The sequence below is a fragment of the Ranitomeya imitator genome, chromosome 2, assembly GCF_032444005.1.
Source record: "Ranitomeya imitator isolate aRanImi1 chromosome 2, aRanImi1.pri, whole genome shotgun sequence".
NCBI classification, from domain to species: domain Eukaryota; kingdom Metazoa; phylum Chordata; class Amphibia; order Anura; family Dendrobatidae; genus Ranitomeya; species Ranitomeya imitator.
Window position 1 is genome coordinate 148,870,654 of NC_091283.1, and position 17,688 is coordinate 148,888,341.

Genomic DNA, 17,688 nt, shown 5'->3' on the forward strand with positions numbered 1-17,688 from the left:
GCCTGGGCACCAATCAACCCAGCAGAGGCCGCCATGATGTCTGTTCAGTCTGCAGCCACTGGGATATAAGGGCTCATGTAATAATCTTTATTGTGTAATGAAAAGGTGTGGAAGATGGAAGATCGCCTGCACTTATGCACAGTGACATCAGCTGTGTAAGCAGCACTTGGATTATTTTCTTGTAACCTTTGGTTATAAACTTTGTAGCCCATAAGATTATGTCTTATGTTCTGAGCAGGAACTCAGAGAGGGAGATCTGATTTGTTGCTACTGGCGAGCGCCCCACTTGTCACTACACAGTGATAAAGTGTTGTGTACAGAAGTCTGTGCTGGCCCTTTAAGTGGAATTTAGTGCGAGGCGTCACACACTATGTCATGCAGCAGGTGGCGCTGTGGCTGGGTGCAGTATATAGTGGCAGTACCTGACCAGAAGGGTGTGGACGGGTTCTGACAGGGAAAGTTGAGACCCTGAGGACTGAGAAAAGAAAAGTTGTAGGAAGCACAGGAGGCTGCAGAAAGGTCAGAGAAAACGTGAAGGTAGGAGAGCAAAAGAAAAAGAGAAGACATGTCAGAGCAGGAAGGGTTAACTGCAGGGAGGGCACATTACAAGAGCAAATAAAAAGGCACCCGACCGGGCTGCTGGGACTTGTTGTACATTACAGCCAGAACCTGACAGATGAGATCTGTGTGCCGAGTCAGGCAAGGGGTTAAAGTACGACTGACCACCAGCGACCCCATCTTGCAGCCGGACTTAGAATTATCCATAAGTCGTTACCCCCCAATGTCAGACGGGGCCTTAGAGATGGGATCTGTCCTCTCCATTCATGTCTATGAGAGAAAATCGCTGGCCAAGCAGGCTCCCATAGAAGTGAATGTTGTGGCCCACACATGGGTCTGTCCTGCTAGTAAATACTGTGGCTACGTCATAAGTACCTGAAGACCATGGAGCGCCGCTCTCACCTGGGGATCTGGGGGAGCTGCGAGTCTTCTGCAGTTTGTACGGATACTTTAAGGTGGTGTCCAGCTGCTTGAAGCTTTCCTTCAGTGAATGAGTCTGGTAATACTCCACCAGTTCCTACAAAACATCAGCGCACGTCAGTTACGGATCCCCTCCGATCACTGTGGCCATCACCCTCCTGCTGACTGTCCCGGGGGCAGGGGCGACACGTACCAGCAAACTCTCAAACTTCTTGGCTTCAGTGATGTGGATCCAGCTGTCCTTCTCCACCACCTTTATGTGTTTTACTTCATCATTGAATCTGAGAGGAGAAAAAGCAAGATGGAAGAAATGCCAGAGACTACTACCACCATCATCCTCAGTGGGGCTCCGAGGTCACAAAGGTTTACTCAATCCAACCGAATATTGGCAGATCTCCAACCTCAGTGGCTGCAGAGAGTGGTGCGCCCCTAGTGGCGGCTGCAGAATGACCTGTCTGTCAGGTAGATGAGGCACAGCACAGTAGAGACCCCTCCTGTCCACTGCCGCCTTGTTCTTGGACTACTGCCTTACTACAACAGACACCACCCAAAACTGCACTATGCTTCATACTTGATGCTGATGGCAAATCGCTCAGCTTCGGCCGGCCGCTCCCGGATGAGGTATGTTCCGCTCAGATGGGATTTTAGGAGGTTGTCAGCTTGTGGCCGCTCCACGTTCCCTGCAAACCTAGAAGACGCAACAACATATGAGCATCGAGGTGCCATCAAGACCCCAGCACCCGAGCAAGGTGGGCACCTACCACGGGTATCTGCTGTAATCGGTGCGGTTCACTGGCTGCTGCAACAGACACAAACGCTAGATTAGTAGATGATGGTGGTTTTATGCCTCTAGGTGTCAGAGCACTGCTGTCACTGGCAGCATAAGCCACTCATGTAAGGTCAGGACCCCCAATATAGATCCTACCCCTTTAATGGTGGCTGCATTACCACCGGTTTGGGGTTCAGGTCACATCAGTATTCTAGGTGCCACTCACCACAGGACAGGGCTTCACCGAGGAGCTGGGGAAATAGCCGGATTTCCTGTTGAGCAGTGACCGGCCCTGCGGACAGGAGAAGAGCGCAGTCAGTCACACTGCACACAGGCATCAGCTGCCCTAATACTGGGGTCACTCACCTCCCACCACTGGGAATCGGGGTCACCTCTCAGCAGTTCTATCACTTCTCCCGTCTGGAAGGTCAGGACTGGCTTCCCAGGGGGCGCGGGGTTCCCATGGTAGTTCTGGACAGCCAGCATCTTGGGCCCTGGAGGCAGTGACGGACACAAGGAATATTAATCATGGCCGCCTTGCGGTAAGTCTATATACCAGCTGCTTCTCAGCTACAAGGCGTCTCCTACTCCAGTCACAAATCAGAGGAAGACGGAGCTAAGCTGCCAGAATTCGCCCCTCGCCGCCTGAGTGCCAACAGGAAAGCAGAGCACAGCCCAATATGCAGAGAATGTTCCAGAAGTTCTGCAGACAGACTCCAACAACGCTTATTTCATTTCTGAGATCTCTGCTTGCTGTCAATGACAAAAAAAAAAAAAGTCTTCGTCTAGATGCTGAACTCACTGAGTCCTGCCACAGGCGGAGGGTTTATCACAATGTATCACGTAGGAGAGAAGGAAGATACAGTGTAGCAAACCCTCAGCTGTGGCAGGTTCTGTGTGTCCAGGGATTCAGCATCTGGATGTTGTCATACACTGACAGCTAGAAGAGATCTGGAAAACAGTGAGGACATAGATCCCACAAAGTGTCTGCACCGATTATTAACCATTTCCAACAGATTTCATAGAATACTAGAAATGTGCAAAATTTGCGATCCCATGAGAGCGGAGATCAGCAGCCGCCACGGTCTCACCTGACACTGTGATGTGCAGTTCCTGCAAGAGAAAAAACACTGGTTATCAGCAGCACGTCCCATCATGCTCTGCTCCAGGAGGGGTTGCTGGGAGATGTAAAACAGGGACAATCAATCATTTATTATGGCAGTTCTGTAACCATGACAACCTTATCACAAAGTAATCTACAATAGAGAGGAGCTACCCTGCTGTAATCAAACAAGCCCCGCCCACAGTGATATCTCAGGGCACTATGGATGATATTAGTGATGTTCTGCAGCAGCTCTGCCCATACTGCAGATTGGAGTAATATCAGGGAGAAAAAGGAGTATCTTACCACGTTTTCAGCAGGGCCTGGAAAAACAAAACACCATTAATACATCAGGACAGTGAATGCAGAAAGAAACAGAGGTACAGTAGTGTTCAAAATAATAGCAGTGTGGTCATAAACACGAGTTATCACAAAATCTTTACACTACTTTTTATTTCCATGCATTGGGCACATTGCACGCAGTTTACTAATTCAAAACATGAAGAGAAATGTTGATAATTTTTACTACTTTACAGACAATAACGAAAAATGAACATTGTGCTGTTCTAAAAAATAGCGGTGTCCGCATTTGTCTTTACAAACTCACAATACGTAGTTTTTTATGACGATTTAGCATTCCCGTGAATCACTAACCTAATATTTAGTTGTTATCCACAGTTTTTTATAACTGCTTCACATCTATGTTGCATGCAGTCAACCATCTTCTGCCCGCTGTCACCTGTTATCCCAGCCCAGGATGCTCGGACTACATCCCACAATGTTTTGGCATTTGTTGGCTTTTCCTCAGAAACGGCATATTTGATGTCACCCCACAAATGTTCTATCGGATTAAGGTCTGGAGATTGGGCTGGACACTCCATAACCTCAATTGTGTTGGACTGGAACCAAGATTTTGCTCATTTACTGGTGAGTTTAGGGTCGTTGTCTTGTTGAAATGTCCATTTTAAGGGCATATCCTCTTCAGTTTAAGGTAGCTTGACCTCTTCACGTGTTTTAATATAAGTAAACTGTCCCATAATCCCTGGTATGTGGTAAATAGGTCCGGCACCGTAGTTAGAGAAACACGCACATATCATGATGCTTGCTCCACCATGCTTCACTGTCTACAGAGTGTATTGTGGCTTAAATGCAGAGTTTAGGGGTCGTCTGATGAATTGTCTGCGGCCCTTGGACCCAAAAAGAACAATTTTACTTTCATCAGTCCACAAAATGTTTCTCCATTTCTCTTTAGGCCAGTTGATGTTCTCTTTGGCAAATTGTGTCCGCTTCAGTACAAGTCCTTTTTTTTTTTTTTTTTACATTGGACTTTGCAGAGACTTCTTGCTAAGAGATTAGCTTCACACCGGTGTCTTCCGTCACAGTCCTCACGGATAACTTGAGACTAAAATTAGGCCATAAAGAGGGGATCACCATGAGACATGGACAATGAGACGATAATTCCTACATCTACATCAATGACCCCACCGGAGTGTGGTAAGCTTCAAATCATCAATTTGTCATCATATTTGTTGTCGGACGCTGAAATTTCTGTACTAGAGAGAGGGCTGTCATTTTGCCCCACTGGCAGTCTTGATAAGTTTACTCTGATAAAAGGCCTCTACTTAATTTGCTGACTTTCACACTATTTTATCACCAACCATCATTGATTGATGATCTCCTGGTGAGGGAAAGACAGGTGTTCAGAGATTTGGTTGATCTATTGGAAGAAAATGAAGGAGAACCTACAAGGAGGAAATTTACTGGTAAGCTACCATCTCAAGCTACACCATCCCTGTCAATATTTCCAGCTGTACAGAACTTCTTTGACACCGTTTGTGGTGACGTACGGACCTTGAAGCTTAAAGGTACCGTTACACTAAACGACTTACCAACAATCACGACCAGCGATACGACCTGGCCGTGATCGTTGGTAAGTCGTTGTGTGGTCGCTGGAGAGCTGTCACACAGACAGCTCTCTCCAGCGACCAACGATCCGGGAAAAGACTTCGGCATCGTTGATACTGTCTTCAACGATGCCGAAGTCCCCGGGTAACCAGGGTAAACATCGGGTTACTAAGTGCAGGGCCGCGCTTAGTAAACCGATATTTGCCCTGGTTACCATTGTAAAAGTTAAAAAAAAACAAAAAAAAAAACAGTACATACTTACATTCCGATGTCTGTCACGTCCCCCGGCGTCAGCTTCCCGAACTGACTGTGTCAGTGCCGGCCGTAAAGCAGAGCACAGCGGTGACGTCACCGCTGTGCTCTGCTTTTGCTTTACGGCCGGCGCTTAGTCAGTGCAGGGAAGCTGACGCCGGGGGACGTGACAGACATCAGAATGTAAGTATGTAGTGTTTTTTTTTTTTTTTTACTTTTACAATGGTAACCAGGGTAAATATCGGGTTACTAAGCGCGGCCCTGCGCTTAGTAACCCGATAATTACCCTGGTTACAGGTGAATACATCGCTAGATCGGCGTCACACACGCCGATCTAGCGATGACAGCAGGGTGATCAGCGACCAAAAAAAGGTCCTGATCATTCCCCTCGACCAACGATCTCCCAGCAGGGGCCTGATCGTTGGTCGCTGTCACACAAAGATATCGTTAGCGGGATCGTTGCTACGTCACAAAAAGTGTGACGTTGAGATATCGTTAACAATATCGTTATGTGTGAAGGTACCTTAACCCAAGTGGGGACAAGAATTTAAGCAAGATAGAACAGGCTGCCATCAGGGATCTGGGATCCAACAGGGATATTGTGGTCAGTGAGGCAGATAAAGGGGGGAACATAATAATCTGGCCAGTGGAATTGTATCTAAAAGAAGCTAAACGACAGTTGACCAATGGTAACTGCTATCAGGTTCTTTCCTCAAATCCCACACAAGCTTTTAAAGCCAGATTAGATGGGCTACTAACTTCGGCATGAACTTGTGGCATTATTAATAAAAGTGAAAAAGATTTTATGATGAACCACCACCCCCAGGACACCTACTTTTTATATGTTGCCTAAGGTCCACAAATCCCTTCAAGATCCTCCAGGGAGACCTATTGTATCGGGGATAGGTGGCTTGTTAGAACGCCCCTGTATTTATTTAGGTTTTTTTCTCCAGCCTCTGGTCTTCTCCCCTAGGTCCTATGTGAGAGACTCCACCTTTTTAATCCAACAATTACAGGACCTTGCACTTCCAGTGAATACCTTGTTGGTCACTCGATGTGGAGTCCCTCTACACGAATATCCAACACGACCTAGGGGTTCAAACTGTGTCGTTCTTTCTGGATAAACAATCCTCGGAAGACAGGAAACATGATTCCTTCCTTTTTGGATCTCCTACATTTTGTTCTGGACAATAATTATTTTGTCTTTGATCGGACCTACTACAGGCAAGTGACTGGCACCGCAATGGGCGCACAGTGTGCGCCTTCGTATGCAAACTTATTTTTGGGGTGGTGGGAGATCAACAGGGTGTATTGCCTTGAGCAATTTTCCATCTATGTCACTAGGTGGTACAGATATATTGAGGACATCTTGTTTTTCTGGACAGGCACCCTAGAAGAATGCCAGACCTTCATTGAAACATTGAATATGAATCTGTGGAATATCCGCCTCACATCGCATTATTCGAGAACCATGGTAGAAGAGAATTCCTTGATCTCAAGCTTTCTTTGGATGGCACGCGAATCTCCACCACCCTATTTCGTAAACTCACCGCCACAAACAGCATGTTACACTGCTCAAGTTTCCACCCACAACATCTCAAGAAGGGCATCCCTAAGGGAAAATTTTATCGTCTTAAGAGAAATTGTAGCACACAAGAGGATTTTATGGAACAGGCCAAGGACCTTACTCTCCGCTTCAAAAATAGAGGATACCCCAAAAAGGTAATCTCACGAGTCTTCACTGAGGCTAGGGATGCGGACAGAGGTAACCTCTTACAACCTTGGGTGCCGAGATCCTCCAAACCACTCGGTATAGCGACTGCTTATAATAATCAATGGTCGGATATCCAGGGTCTGCTGTCCAAACACTGGAGCATTCTGCTCAGTGAGCCAAAGCTCAGATCTCATATCTCTACACAGCCTAATTTGATAGCAAGGAGGGCCAGGAGCCTGAGAGATGATCTCAGTCGCAGTCATTTTCAATGCCCCACTACGAAACTTGGTAGGGGCACACGCCTGCAAGGTACTTACTCTTGTGGGTGTTGCAATATATGCCCATTTATGTCTAACAGCAGTACTTTTGGCTACCTTCCTTTCCATTTCAGATCGATACGAAATCTTACTTCAACTGTAAATCCCGAAATCTGATTTACACTTTGATCTGTCCCTGCCCAAAGATCTATGTTGGGCAGACTACACAAGAGTTGAGGAAGAGAATACAGCAGCACTTCTCTACTATTACCACTGCTAAAAAGGACAAGGGTAAGACGCTTACATCTGTGGCTGCACATTTCCTATGTGTGGTCTGGCATATTCATGCCATGATTGATTCTTGATTCCTTACAGGGATTTTCTACAGGTAACCATCGCTGGTGGGCACCTTACTTGTTATTATTTATATCCAATCATGTATTATTAATACCTGCTTTCTCCGCTTTTGCATCTTTCTCTCCCTATATAGCATTCTGCCATTTGAGCCCTCCCATTTTCACTATTCATTAGGGACTTGGTGGTGTCCAGCCATATTTGGCTCTTAATAAGGAAGGGTTATTTATTGACCTAGGGTTAGGAGGAGGTGTCCACGATGCACTTGCATTTTCATTTTGGAATGGATTTTGTTATAAATCTATGATGGTATACGGTTTATATTTCTAAAATCCCTTTCAGCACACATAGATAATCTGTTGACAGTTTGGGTGCACTATTATGAGCTCATGTTTCACATTGTCATGTCGCATGTGTGACCGGTTTTAAGTGTTTTTAACCCCTTAACCCCTTTTTGACATGGGACGTACTATCCCGTCGAGGTGGGGTGGGCCCCCATGACCACGGACGGGATAGTACGTCCAGCGTGATCGGCGGCGCTCACGGGGGGAGCGCCGCCGATCGCGGCTGGGTGTCAGCTGTTTATCGCAGCTGACATCCGGCACTATGTGCCAGGAGCGGTCACGGACCGCCCCCGGCACATTAACCCCTGGCACACCGCGATCAAAGATGATCGCGATGTGCCGGCGGTATAGGGAAGCTTCCCGCAGGGAGGGGGCTCCCTGCGGGCTTCCCTGAGCCCCCTGCAGCAACGCGATGTGATCGCGTTGCTGCGAGGGTCTTACCTCCCTCCCTGCTTCCTCCAGCCCCGGATCCAAGATGGCCGCGGATCCGGGTCCTGCAGGGAGGGAGGTGGCTTCACAGAGCCTGCTCAGAGCAGGCACTGTGAAGGTTGCAGCGCTGCATGTCAGATCAGTGATCTGACAGAGTGCTGTGCACACTGTCAGATCACTGATCTGTGATGTCCCCCCCGGGACAATGTAAAAAAAAAAAAAAAAAAAAAATTTCAAAATGTGTAAAAAAAAAAAAAAAAAAAAAATATTCCTAAATAATGAAAAAAAAAAAAAAAAGAAATGTATTTAGGGGAATAATATTTTTATCTAAATAAAAAAAAAAAACAATAAAAGTACACATATTTAGTATCGCCGCGTCCGTAACGGCCCGACCTATAAAACTGGCCCACTAGTTAACCCCTTCAGTAAACACCGTAAGAGAAAAAAAAAAAAAACGAGGCAAAAAACAACGCTTTATTATCATACCGCCGAACAAAAAGTGGAATAACACGCGATCAAAAAGACGGATATAAATAACCATGATACCGCTGAAAGCGTCATCTTGTCCCGCAAAAAACGAGCCGCCATATAGCATCATCAGCAAAAAAAAAAAAAAGTTATAGTCCTGAGAATAAAGCGATGCAAAAATAATTATTTTTTCTATAAAATAGTTTTTATCGTATAAAAGCGCCAAAACATAAAAAAATGATATAAATGAGGTGTCGCTGTAATCGTACTGACTCGAAGAATAAAACTGCTTTATCAATTTTACCAAATGCGGAACGGTATAAACGCCTCCCCCAAAAGAAATTCATGAATAGCTGGTTTTTGGTCATTCTGCCTCGCAAAAATCGGAATAAAAAGCGATCAAAAAAATGTAACGTGCTCGAAAATGTTACCAATAAAAACGTCAACTCGTCCCGCAAAAAACAAGACCTCACATGACTCTGTGAACCAAAGTATGGAAAAATTATAGCTCTCAAAATGTGGTAACGCAAAAAATATTTTTTGCAATAAAAAGCGTCTTTCAGTGTGTGACGGCTGCCAATCATAAAAATCCGCTAAAAAACCCGCTATAAAAGTAAATCAAACCCCCCTTCATCACCCCCTTAGTTAGGGAAAAATTAAAAAAATGTATTTATTTCCATTTTTCCATTAGGGCTAGGGTTAGGGCTAGGGCTACGGTTAGGGCTAGGGTTAGGTTTAGGGTTAGGGCTATGGTTAGGGCTAGGGTTAAGGCTACAGTTAGGGTTGGGGCTAAAGTTAGGGTTAGGGCTATGGTTAGGGCTAGGGTTAGGGCTACAGTTAGGGTTGGGGCTAAAGTTACGGTTAGGGTTTAGATTACATTTACAGTTGGGAATAGGGTTGGGATTAGGGTTAGGTGTGTGTCAGGGTTAGAGGTGTGGTTAGGGTTACTGTTGGGATTAGGGTTAGGGGTGTGTTTGGATTAGGGTTTCAGTTATAATTGGGGGGTTTCCACTGTTTAGGCACATCAGGGGCTCTCCAAACGCGTCATGGCGTCCGATCTCAATTCCAGCCAATTCTGCGTTGAAAAAGTAAAACAGTGCTCCTTCCCTTCCGAGCTCTCCCGTGTGCCCAAACAGGGGTTTACCCCAACATATGGGGTATCAGCGTATTCAGGACAAATTGGACAACAACTTTTGGGGTCCAATTTCTCCTGTTACCCTTGGGAAAATACAAAACTGGGGGCTAAAAAATAATTTTTGTGGGAAAAAAAAGGATTTTTTATTTTCACGGCTCTGCGTTATAAACTGTAGTGAAACACTTGGGGGTTCAAAGTTCTCACAACACATCTAGATAAGTTCCATGGGGGTCTAGTTTCCAACATAGGGTCACTTGTGGGGGATTTCTACTGTTTAGGTACATTAGGGGTTCTGCAAACGCAATGTGACGCCTGCAGACCATTCCATCTAAGTCTGCATTCCAAATGGCACTCCTTCCCTTCCGAGCCCTCCCATGCGCCCAAACGGTGGTTCCCCCCAACATATGGGGTATCAGCGTACTCAGGACAAATTGGACAACAACTTTTGGGGTCAAATTTCTCCTCTTACCCTCGGGAAAATACAAAACTGGGGGCTAAAAAATAATTTTTGTGGGAAAAAATTTTTGTTTTATTTTTACGGCTCTCCATTATAAACTTCTGTGAAGCCCTTGGTGGCTCAAAGTGCTCACCACACATGTAGATAAGTTCCTTAGGGGGTCTACTTTCCAAAATGGTGTCACTTGTGGGGGGTTTCAATGTTTAGGCACATCAGTGGCTCTCCAAACGCAACATGGCGTCCCATCTCAATTCCTGTCAATTTTGCATTGAAAAGTCAAACGGCGCTCCTTCCCTTCCGAGCTCTCCCATCCGCCCAAACAGTGGTTTACCCCCACATATGGGGTATCAGCGTACTCAGGACAAATTGTACAACAATGTTTGGGGTCTATTTTCTCCTGTTACCCTTGGTAAAATTAAACAAATTGGAGCTGAATTACATTTTTTGTGAAAAAAAGTTAAATGTTCATTTTTATTTAAACATTCAAAAAATTCCTGTGAAGCACCAGAAGGGTTAATAAACTTCTTGAATATGGTTTTGAGCACCTTGAGGGGTGTAGTTTTTAGAATGGTGTCACACTTGGGTATTTTCTATCATATAGACCCCTCAAAATGACTTCAAATGAGATGTGGTCCCTAAAATAAAATGGTGTTGTAGAAATGAGAAATTGCTGGTCAACTTTTAACCCTTATAACTCCCTAACAAAAAAAAATTTTGGTTCCAAAATTGTGCTGATGTAAAGTAGATATGTGGGAAATGTTACTTATTAAGTATTTTGTGTGACATATCTCTGTGATTTAATTGCATAAAAATTCAAAGTTGGAAAATTGCGAAATTTTCAAAATTTTCGCCATATTTCCGTTTTTTTCACAAATAAACGCAGGTAATATCAAAGAAATTTTACCATTGTCATGAAGTACAATATGTCACGAGAAAACGATGTCAGAATCACTGGGATCCGTTGAAGCGTTCCAGAGTTATAACCTCACAACAGTGGTCAGAATTGTAAAAATTGGCCCGGTCATTAACGTGCAAACCACCCTTGGGGGTAAAGGGGTTAATGACCGCCAATACGTCTTTTAACGGACTTGAGATATAAGAGAATAGCCTCCCCATACAGATGACAATCCAGCAGCTGTCGGCTGTACACTATAGCTGAAAACTGGCTGTATAAGCCATTATCAGTGTTTGCACCCTCCAAATCTGTTTAACCCCTTAGATGCTGCTGTCAATAGTGACTACTTCATTATAAATGGTTAACAGAGTGTGGGGGCTTCCTCTTTATCTCAATTGGTGCCCTCAGATCATGATTGTGTGGTCCTGATGTTTGCCATGGCAATTCAAGGCCAAATAGCGGCCCTAAAGTCTGACGGCTGTAGTAATCTGTTCAGAAGTTAGCGGCATTTAGGTGGTAAAAATACACATTTTCACTTCTGTCATGCCACTTTGCGTTAATTCCTGAAAAGCACCTGAAGGGTTAATAAACTACCTGACTGCAGTTTTCAATATGTCAGGGGGTGCTGTTTCTAAAATGGTATAACTATTGGGGTTTTTCCAATATATGGGACCCCTAAAGTCACTTCAAACATGGATAAGTCCGTAAAAAATAAATTTTGTACATTTCCTTAAAAAAAATGAAAAATGACTGCTACATTTTTAAACCTCCTAAAATGCTAACAAAATAAAATAACATTTTATAAATGATGCTGATGTAAAGCCGACATGTGGGAAATGTTATTTATTAATGTTTTCCTATGGTATGACCATCTGGATTAAAGGGATAATCATTCAAAGTTTGAAAATTGCTAATTTTTTTACATTTTCTCAAATTACTGATATTTTTTATGAATAAACACAAAACATATCAACCTAAATTTACCATTATCATAAAGTATAATATGTCATTTAAAAACAATCTCAAAATCACTGGGATTTGTTGAAGCGTTCCAGAGTTATTACCACATAAATTGACACTGATCTGATTTCAAAAATTTGGCTCCGTCACTAAGGGGTTAATGTGTTGGTTTGTGCTTTTTGTACCAAATAAAAGATTTATACATTGTCCATGTCTCACGGTGATCCCCTCTTTATGGCCCATTTCTTTTTGAGTAATTGACTTCGTGCACAATTTAGGCCAGGGTTGGATCCCATATTATATGGTTCTATGGTGCCCCGTTAACAAAGGAGATAACTTGAGACTGTCTTCGATCATCCTCGAGCTGATCATTGGCTGAGCCTTTGCCATTCTTCCATCCATTAGAATGGTAGTTTTCCGTTTTCTTCCACGTATCTCTGGTTTGGCTTTCCATTTTAACCCATTAGTGACAGCCAATTTTGTACTTAACGACCAAGTTAATTTTTACAATTCTGACCACTATCACTTTATGAAGTTCTAACTCTGGAACGCTTCAGCATGTCCCACTAATTCTGGGTGTTTTTTCATGACATATTGTACTCCATGTTAGTTGTAAAATTTCTTCAATATAACTTGTGTTTATTTATTAAAAAAAAAACAACCCACAATTATTTTGAATTTGACAAGATCTATCTACAGGAGGCTGGCACAGCAATGGGAAGTAAAATGGCCCTACAGTATGCTAATCTTTTCATGGCCAAGCTTGAAAGCGACTTTTTGTCCTCATGTTCCATAAGGCCTCTGGCCTACTACCACTACATTGATGACATTTTAATCATCTGGACGGAGTCTGAGCCACAGCTAAAGACGTTCCATGAACAGTTTAATCAATTTCATCCTACCATCAACTTGACACTCAACTACTCCTGCACTGAAATTAACTTTTTGGACACCATCATTAAGCTGCAGAACAATAAAATAGAAACATCCCTGTATCAGAAGCCAATCGACCGCCCAACATACCTTAAATGGGACAGTTTCCATCCAAAACACAAACTCTATTGTCTACAGCCAAGCCATCAGATACAATTGTTTATCTTCCAACCCCATGGATAGAGATGAACACCTTGGTTGCCTCAGAAAGGCCTTTTTGAACCAGGGCTACCATCTAAGAACAATTCAAAACCAGATTACAAGAGCAACAGAATATCAAGGAATCACCTTCTACATTACAAAGCTAAAGAACAAAACCACCGGGTACCTCTAGTAGTCACCTACAATCCTAATCTGGAGGTGCAAATGGGAGCTGCACGGAAATTACAACCTTTACTAAAAAAGATGCCCGCTTACAATCCATTTTTCCAGACCCCCCACTACTGTGTTTTAGGCAGCCCCCAAATTTAAGAAGTATCATTGTCAGAAGCTCCCTGTCCTCTCCAACAGCTGCAGGTACCTTTCCTTGCAATCAGAAAAATGTAAAACCTGTCCATTTATAATGACCACGGACAAGATAAAGATCCCCAATTCACATCAGGACTACAAGATCCCAGGTACTTCAGATGCGTCACATCTAATGTGGTGTACCTAATTATTTGTACTAAATATCCAACTGGGGGTCTGTATGTAGGGGAGACAAGGCAAAAAACTGAGGACAAGGATGAACTCTCATTGCCATATAATTAGAGAAAAAAGAATAGATTTACCTGTGGCAATACATTTTAGTCTCCCCGATCATAGCATTATGGACATGAAATTACTTGTATTAAAAGGTAATTTCAAATCTCAAAGAGACAGAAGAGTTTGGGAACATAAGCTGATGATGATTTTTGACAGTCTTAGTGCAGGAATGAATGTGTCGCATGGATTTATGTCTTTTTACATCAACTAAGGAATTTGCCCCTCAGACCATGTGGGGTCATCACAACAGAACCAGACCCCAATCAGAGGACAATAAAACAATCCTTATCTAAGAACTGGTCCAATATTTATGGACATAACGGTTTATCACTCATGGTAATTCTGCTTCATGTCACCTGTCTTATCTATGACATTTTTCTGTGCTATGTTGTGCATAAATATGTGATTGTTCAGATTTTGTATTAGTCTATGCCTGATGAAGAGAACTGAGTAGTCTCGAAAGCTTGCAATTTATTACCATCTTTTCAGTTAGCCATTAAAAGGTATCAACAAGTGATGAGCGAATATACTCGTTACTCGAGATTTCCGGAGCACGCTCAGGTGTCCTCCGAGTATTTTTTAGTGCTCGGAGATTTAGTTTTCATCTCCTCAGCTAAATGATTTACAGCTTTTAGCCAGCATAAGTACATGTGGGGGTTGCCTGGTTGCTAGGGAATCCACACATGTAATCAAGCTGGCTAGTAGCTGTAAATCATCCAGCTGCAGCGAAAAAAACTAAATCTCCGAGCACTAAAAAATACTCGGAGGTCACCCAAGCGTGCTGGGGAAATCTCATTCGCTCACCACTAGTATTAACCACTGTGGACTCTCAATTCTAAATATTTTTGAAAAAAAACCTGAAATTTGGCAAAAATTTTGACAATTTTGCAATTTTCAAACTTTTAAATTTTTGTACCCTTAGCATCAGCACAATTTTGGAAACAATTTTTTTTGTTAGGACGTTATAAGAGTTAAAAGTTGACCAGCGATTTCTCATTTTTTCCAACAAAATTTGAAAAAAAAATTATTTTTTTTTTTATTTTTTTTTAGGGACCACCTCACATTTGGAGGTTAGTGGCTCAATATAACAGAAAATACCCAAAAGTGACACCATTCTAAAACTGCACCCTTTAAGGTGCACAAATCCACATTCAAGTAGTTTATTAACCATTCGAATAGGTGCTTCACGAGAACTAAAGAATGTGGAAGGAAAAAAATGAACATTTTACTTTTTTCACAAAAAAATATCGTAGTTACATACCGATAATGGTATTTCTCTGATCCCATGACGGCACCACGGAGAGAGGGATCGGCCCTCGGGGACAGGAAACCTACAGGTGAAAAAGGAGGTACCTCTCTCCCACATCAGTTGGTTTACAGAGCCTTAACAGAACTTCAGCTGTAACAAATAGTTACAAAACAAAAATATTTTAATTTTTTAGGCTAATCAGAGGCACTGCGTGACTAATAACTAATCCTAGTGTGCACACCCACACATGAAGGAAGGGAATGTACGGGTGCAGTCATGGGATCAGAGAAATATCGTTATCGGTAAGTAACTACGATATTCTCTTTCCCCCATGACGGCACCACGGAGAGAATTTCATAGAATGTACATTAGGGAGGACCACTGCCTCCAGGACCCTTCTGCCAAAGGTGAGGTCTGAAGAAGTAGTCAGATGTAGCTGGTAATGATTAAATAATGTAGAGGGAGAAGACCACGTAGCTGCTTTACATATCTGTTCAATTGATGCTCCCGCTCTCTCTGCCCATGAGGTCGCTACCGATCTGGTCGAATGAGCTCTGACCCCTTCTGGAATGGCTTCATTACACAAAGAATATGAAAGGATTATAGCGTCCCTTATCCTTCTTGCCAGTGTGGCCTTCGATGCTTCATGTCCTTTCTTTGGACCCTGAAAGCACACAGAGACCTATCCCTCCTACAGTCCCTCGTGGCTGCTAGATATTGGATTAAGCATCTTTTAACATGTAGTGTGTGTAGGAGTTCTTCCTTTCTATTTCTGGGGTTTGGCCAGAAAGAGGGCAGAGAGATTTCCTGAGATCTATGGAAACGTGACACCACTTTAGGAAGATAGGATGGGTCAGTCTTAAGGACTACTCTATCATCTAGTATCTGGGTTAGAGGCAGGTATGCTGATAAAGCCTGCATATCGCTAATTCTGCAAGCAGACGTTAGTGCTACAAGAAGAGAGGTTTTGAGGGATACTATTTTTAAAGAGGCCTGTGACAAAGGCTTAAAAGGTGCTTTAGTCAATGCAGAGACTACTAAGTTTAGATCCCAGTGAGGTGTAGTGTGGTGGACAACTGGTCTAGATCTACTTGAGGCCTTAACCCCTTAATCCCATATGACGTACTATCCCGTCCAGGTGACCTGGGACTTAATTCCCATGGACGGGATAGTACGTCATATGCGATCGGCCGCGCTCACGGGGGGAGCGCGGCCGATTGCGGCCGGGTGTCAGCTGCCTATCGCAGCTGACATCCGGCACTATGTGCCAGGAGCGGTCACGGACCGCTCCCGGCACATTAACCCCCGGCACACCGCGATCAAAGATGATCGCGGTGTGCCGGCGGTGCAGGGAAGCATCGCGCAGGGAGGGGGCTCCCTGCGGGCTTCCCTGAGACGATCGGTACACGGTGATGTGCTCACCGTGTACCGAGCGTCTTCTCCCTGCAGTCCCCGGATCCAAAATGGCCGCCGGGCTGCATCCGGGTCCTGCAGGGAGCACTTCCGGGTCAGGATCAGGCTGCAGCTGCAGCTCTAATCCTGCCCGGCTGTATGTCAGATCACCGATCTGATAGAGTGCTGTGCACACTGTCAGATCGGTGATCTGTGATGTCCCCCCCTGGGACAAAGTGAAAAAGTAAAAAAAAAAATTTCCACACTTGTAAAAAAAAAAATAAAAAAAAAATTCCTAAATAAAGCAGAAAAAAAAAAATATTATTCCCATAAATACATTTCTTTACATAAAAAAAAACCAAAAAAAACAATAAAAGTACACATATTTAGTATCGCCGCGTCCGTAACGACCCGACCTATAAAACTGGCCCACTAGTTAACCCCTTCAGTGAACACCGTAAGAAAAAAAAAAAAAAAACGAGCCAAAAAACAACGCTTTATTATCATAACGCTGAACAAAGAGTGGAATAACACGCGATCAAAAAGACGGATATAAATAACCATGTTACCTCTGAAAACGTCATCTTGTCCCGCAAAAAACGGGCCGCCATATAGCATCATAACCAAAAAAATAAAAAAGTTATAGTCCTCTGAATAAAGCGATGCCAAAATAATTATTTTTTCTATAAAATAGCTTTTATCGTATAAAAGCGCCAAAACATAAAAAAAATGATATAAATGAGGTGTCGCTGTAATCGTACTGACCCGAAGAATAAAACTGCTTCATCAATTTTACCAAACGCGGAACGGTATAAACGCCTCCCCCAAAAGAAATTCATGAATAGCTGGTTTTTGGTCATTCTGCCTCACAAAAAAATCGGAATAAAAAGCGATCAAAAACTGTCACGTGTCCGAAAATGTAACCGATAAAAACGTCAACTCGTCCCGCAAAAAACAAGACCTCACATGACTCTGTGGACCAAAATATGGACAAATTATAGGTCTCAAAATGTGGAGACGCAAAAACTTTTTTGCTATAAAAAGCGTCTTTTAGTGTTTGACGGCTGCCAATCATAAAAATCCGCTAAAAAACTCGCTATAAAAGTAAATCAAACCCCCCTTCATCACCCCCTTAGTTAGGCTAGGTTCACATTGCGTTAATGGGTTAACGCTAACGGACAGCGTTGCACGGCGAAAATGTCACAATTAACGCCGTGCAACGGGTCCGTTAGCACAACCATTGACAGCAATGTGATTTTCAGGTGTAGCGCATCGCTAGAGCGTGCCATTTTCGGCTCGCGCTAGCAAGGTGCCATTCTTTTGTGGCGCGCCTCAGACGCTGCTTGCAGCG

The 17,688-nt window shown here is 43.5% G+C and overlaps 1 protein-coding gene across 5 annotated transcripts in view; it reads right to left on the reverse strand.

Moving 5' to 3' along the window:
- The window catches only part of VAV2 (vav guanine nucleotide exchange factor 2), a 97,313-nt gene that overhangs the window by 10,729 nt on the left and 68,896 nt on the right, over window positions 1-17,688 (reverse strand). For 3 of the 5 annotated variants that reach the window (XM_069747437.1, XM_069747439.1, XM_069747440.1), the window contains exons 18-25: window positions 3,156-3,172; window positions 2,839-2,860; window positions 2,114-2,241; window positions 1,974-2,039; window positions 1,740-1,777; window positions 1,550-1,666; window positions 1,172-1,259; window positions 961-1,075 (exon numbers count right to left, since the gene is read on the reverse strand). In XM_069747437.1, coding sequence (XP_069603538.1) covers window positions 961-1,075; window positions 1,172-1,259; window positions 1,550-1,666; window positions 1,740-1,777; window positions 1,974-2,039; window positions 2,114-2,241; window positions 2,839-2,860; window positions 3,156-3,172 — 591 coding nt within the window. Of the gene's footprint in view, window positions 1-422; window positions 510-960; window positions 1,076-1,171; window positions 1,260-1,549; window positions 1,667-1,739; window positions 1,778-1,973; window positions 2,040-2,113; window positions 2,242-2,838; window positions 2,861-3,155; window positions 3,173-17,688 lie in introns of all 5 variants that reach the window. The other 2 variants (XM_069747441.1, XM_069747438.1) reach the window with 2 other exon arrangements.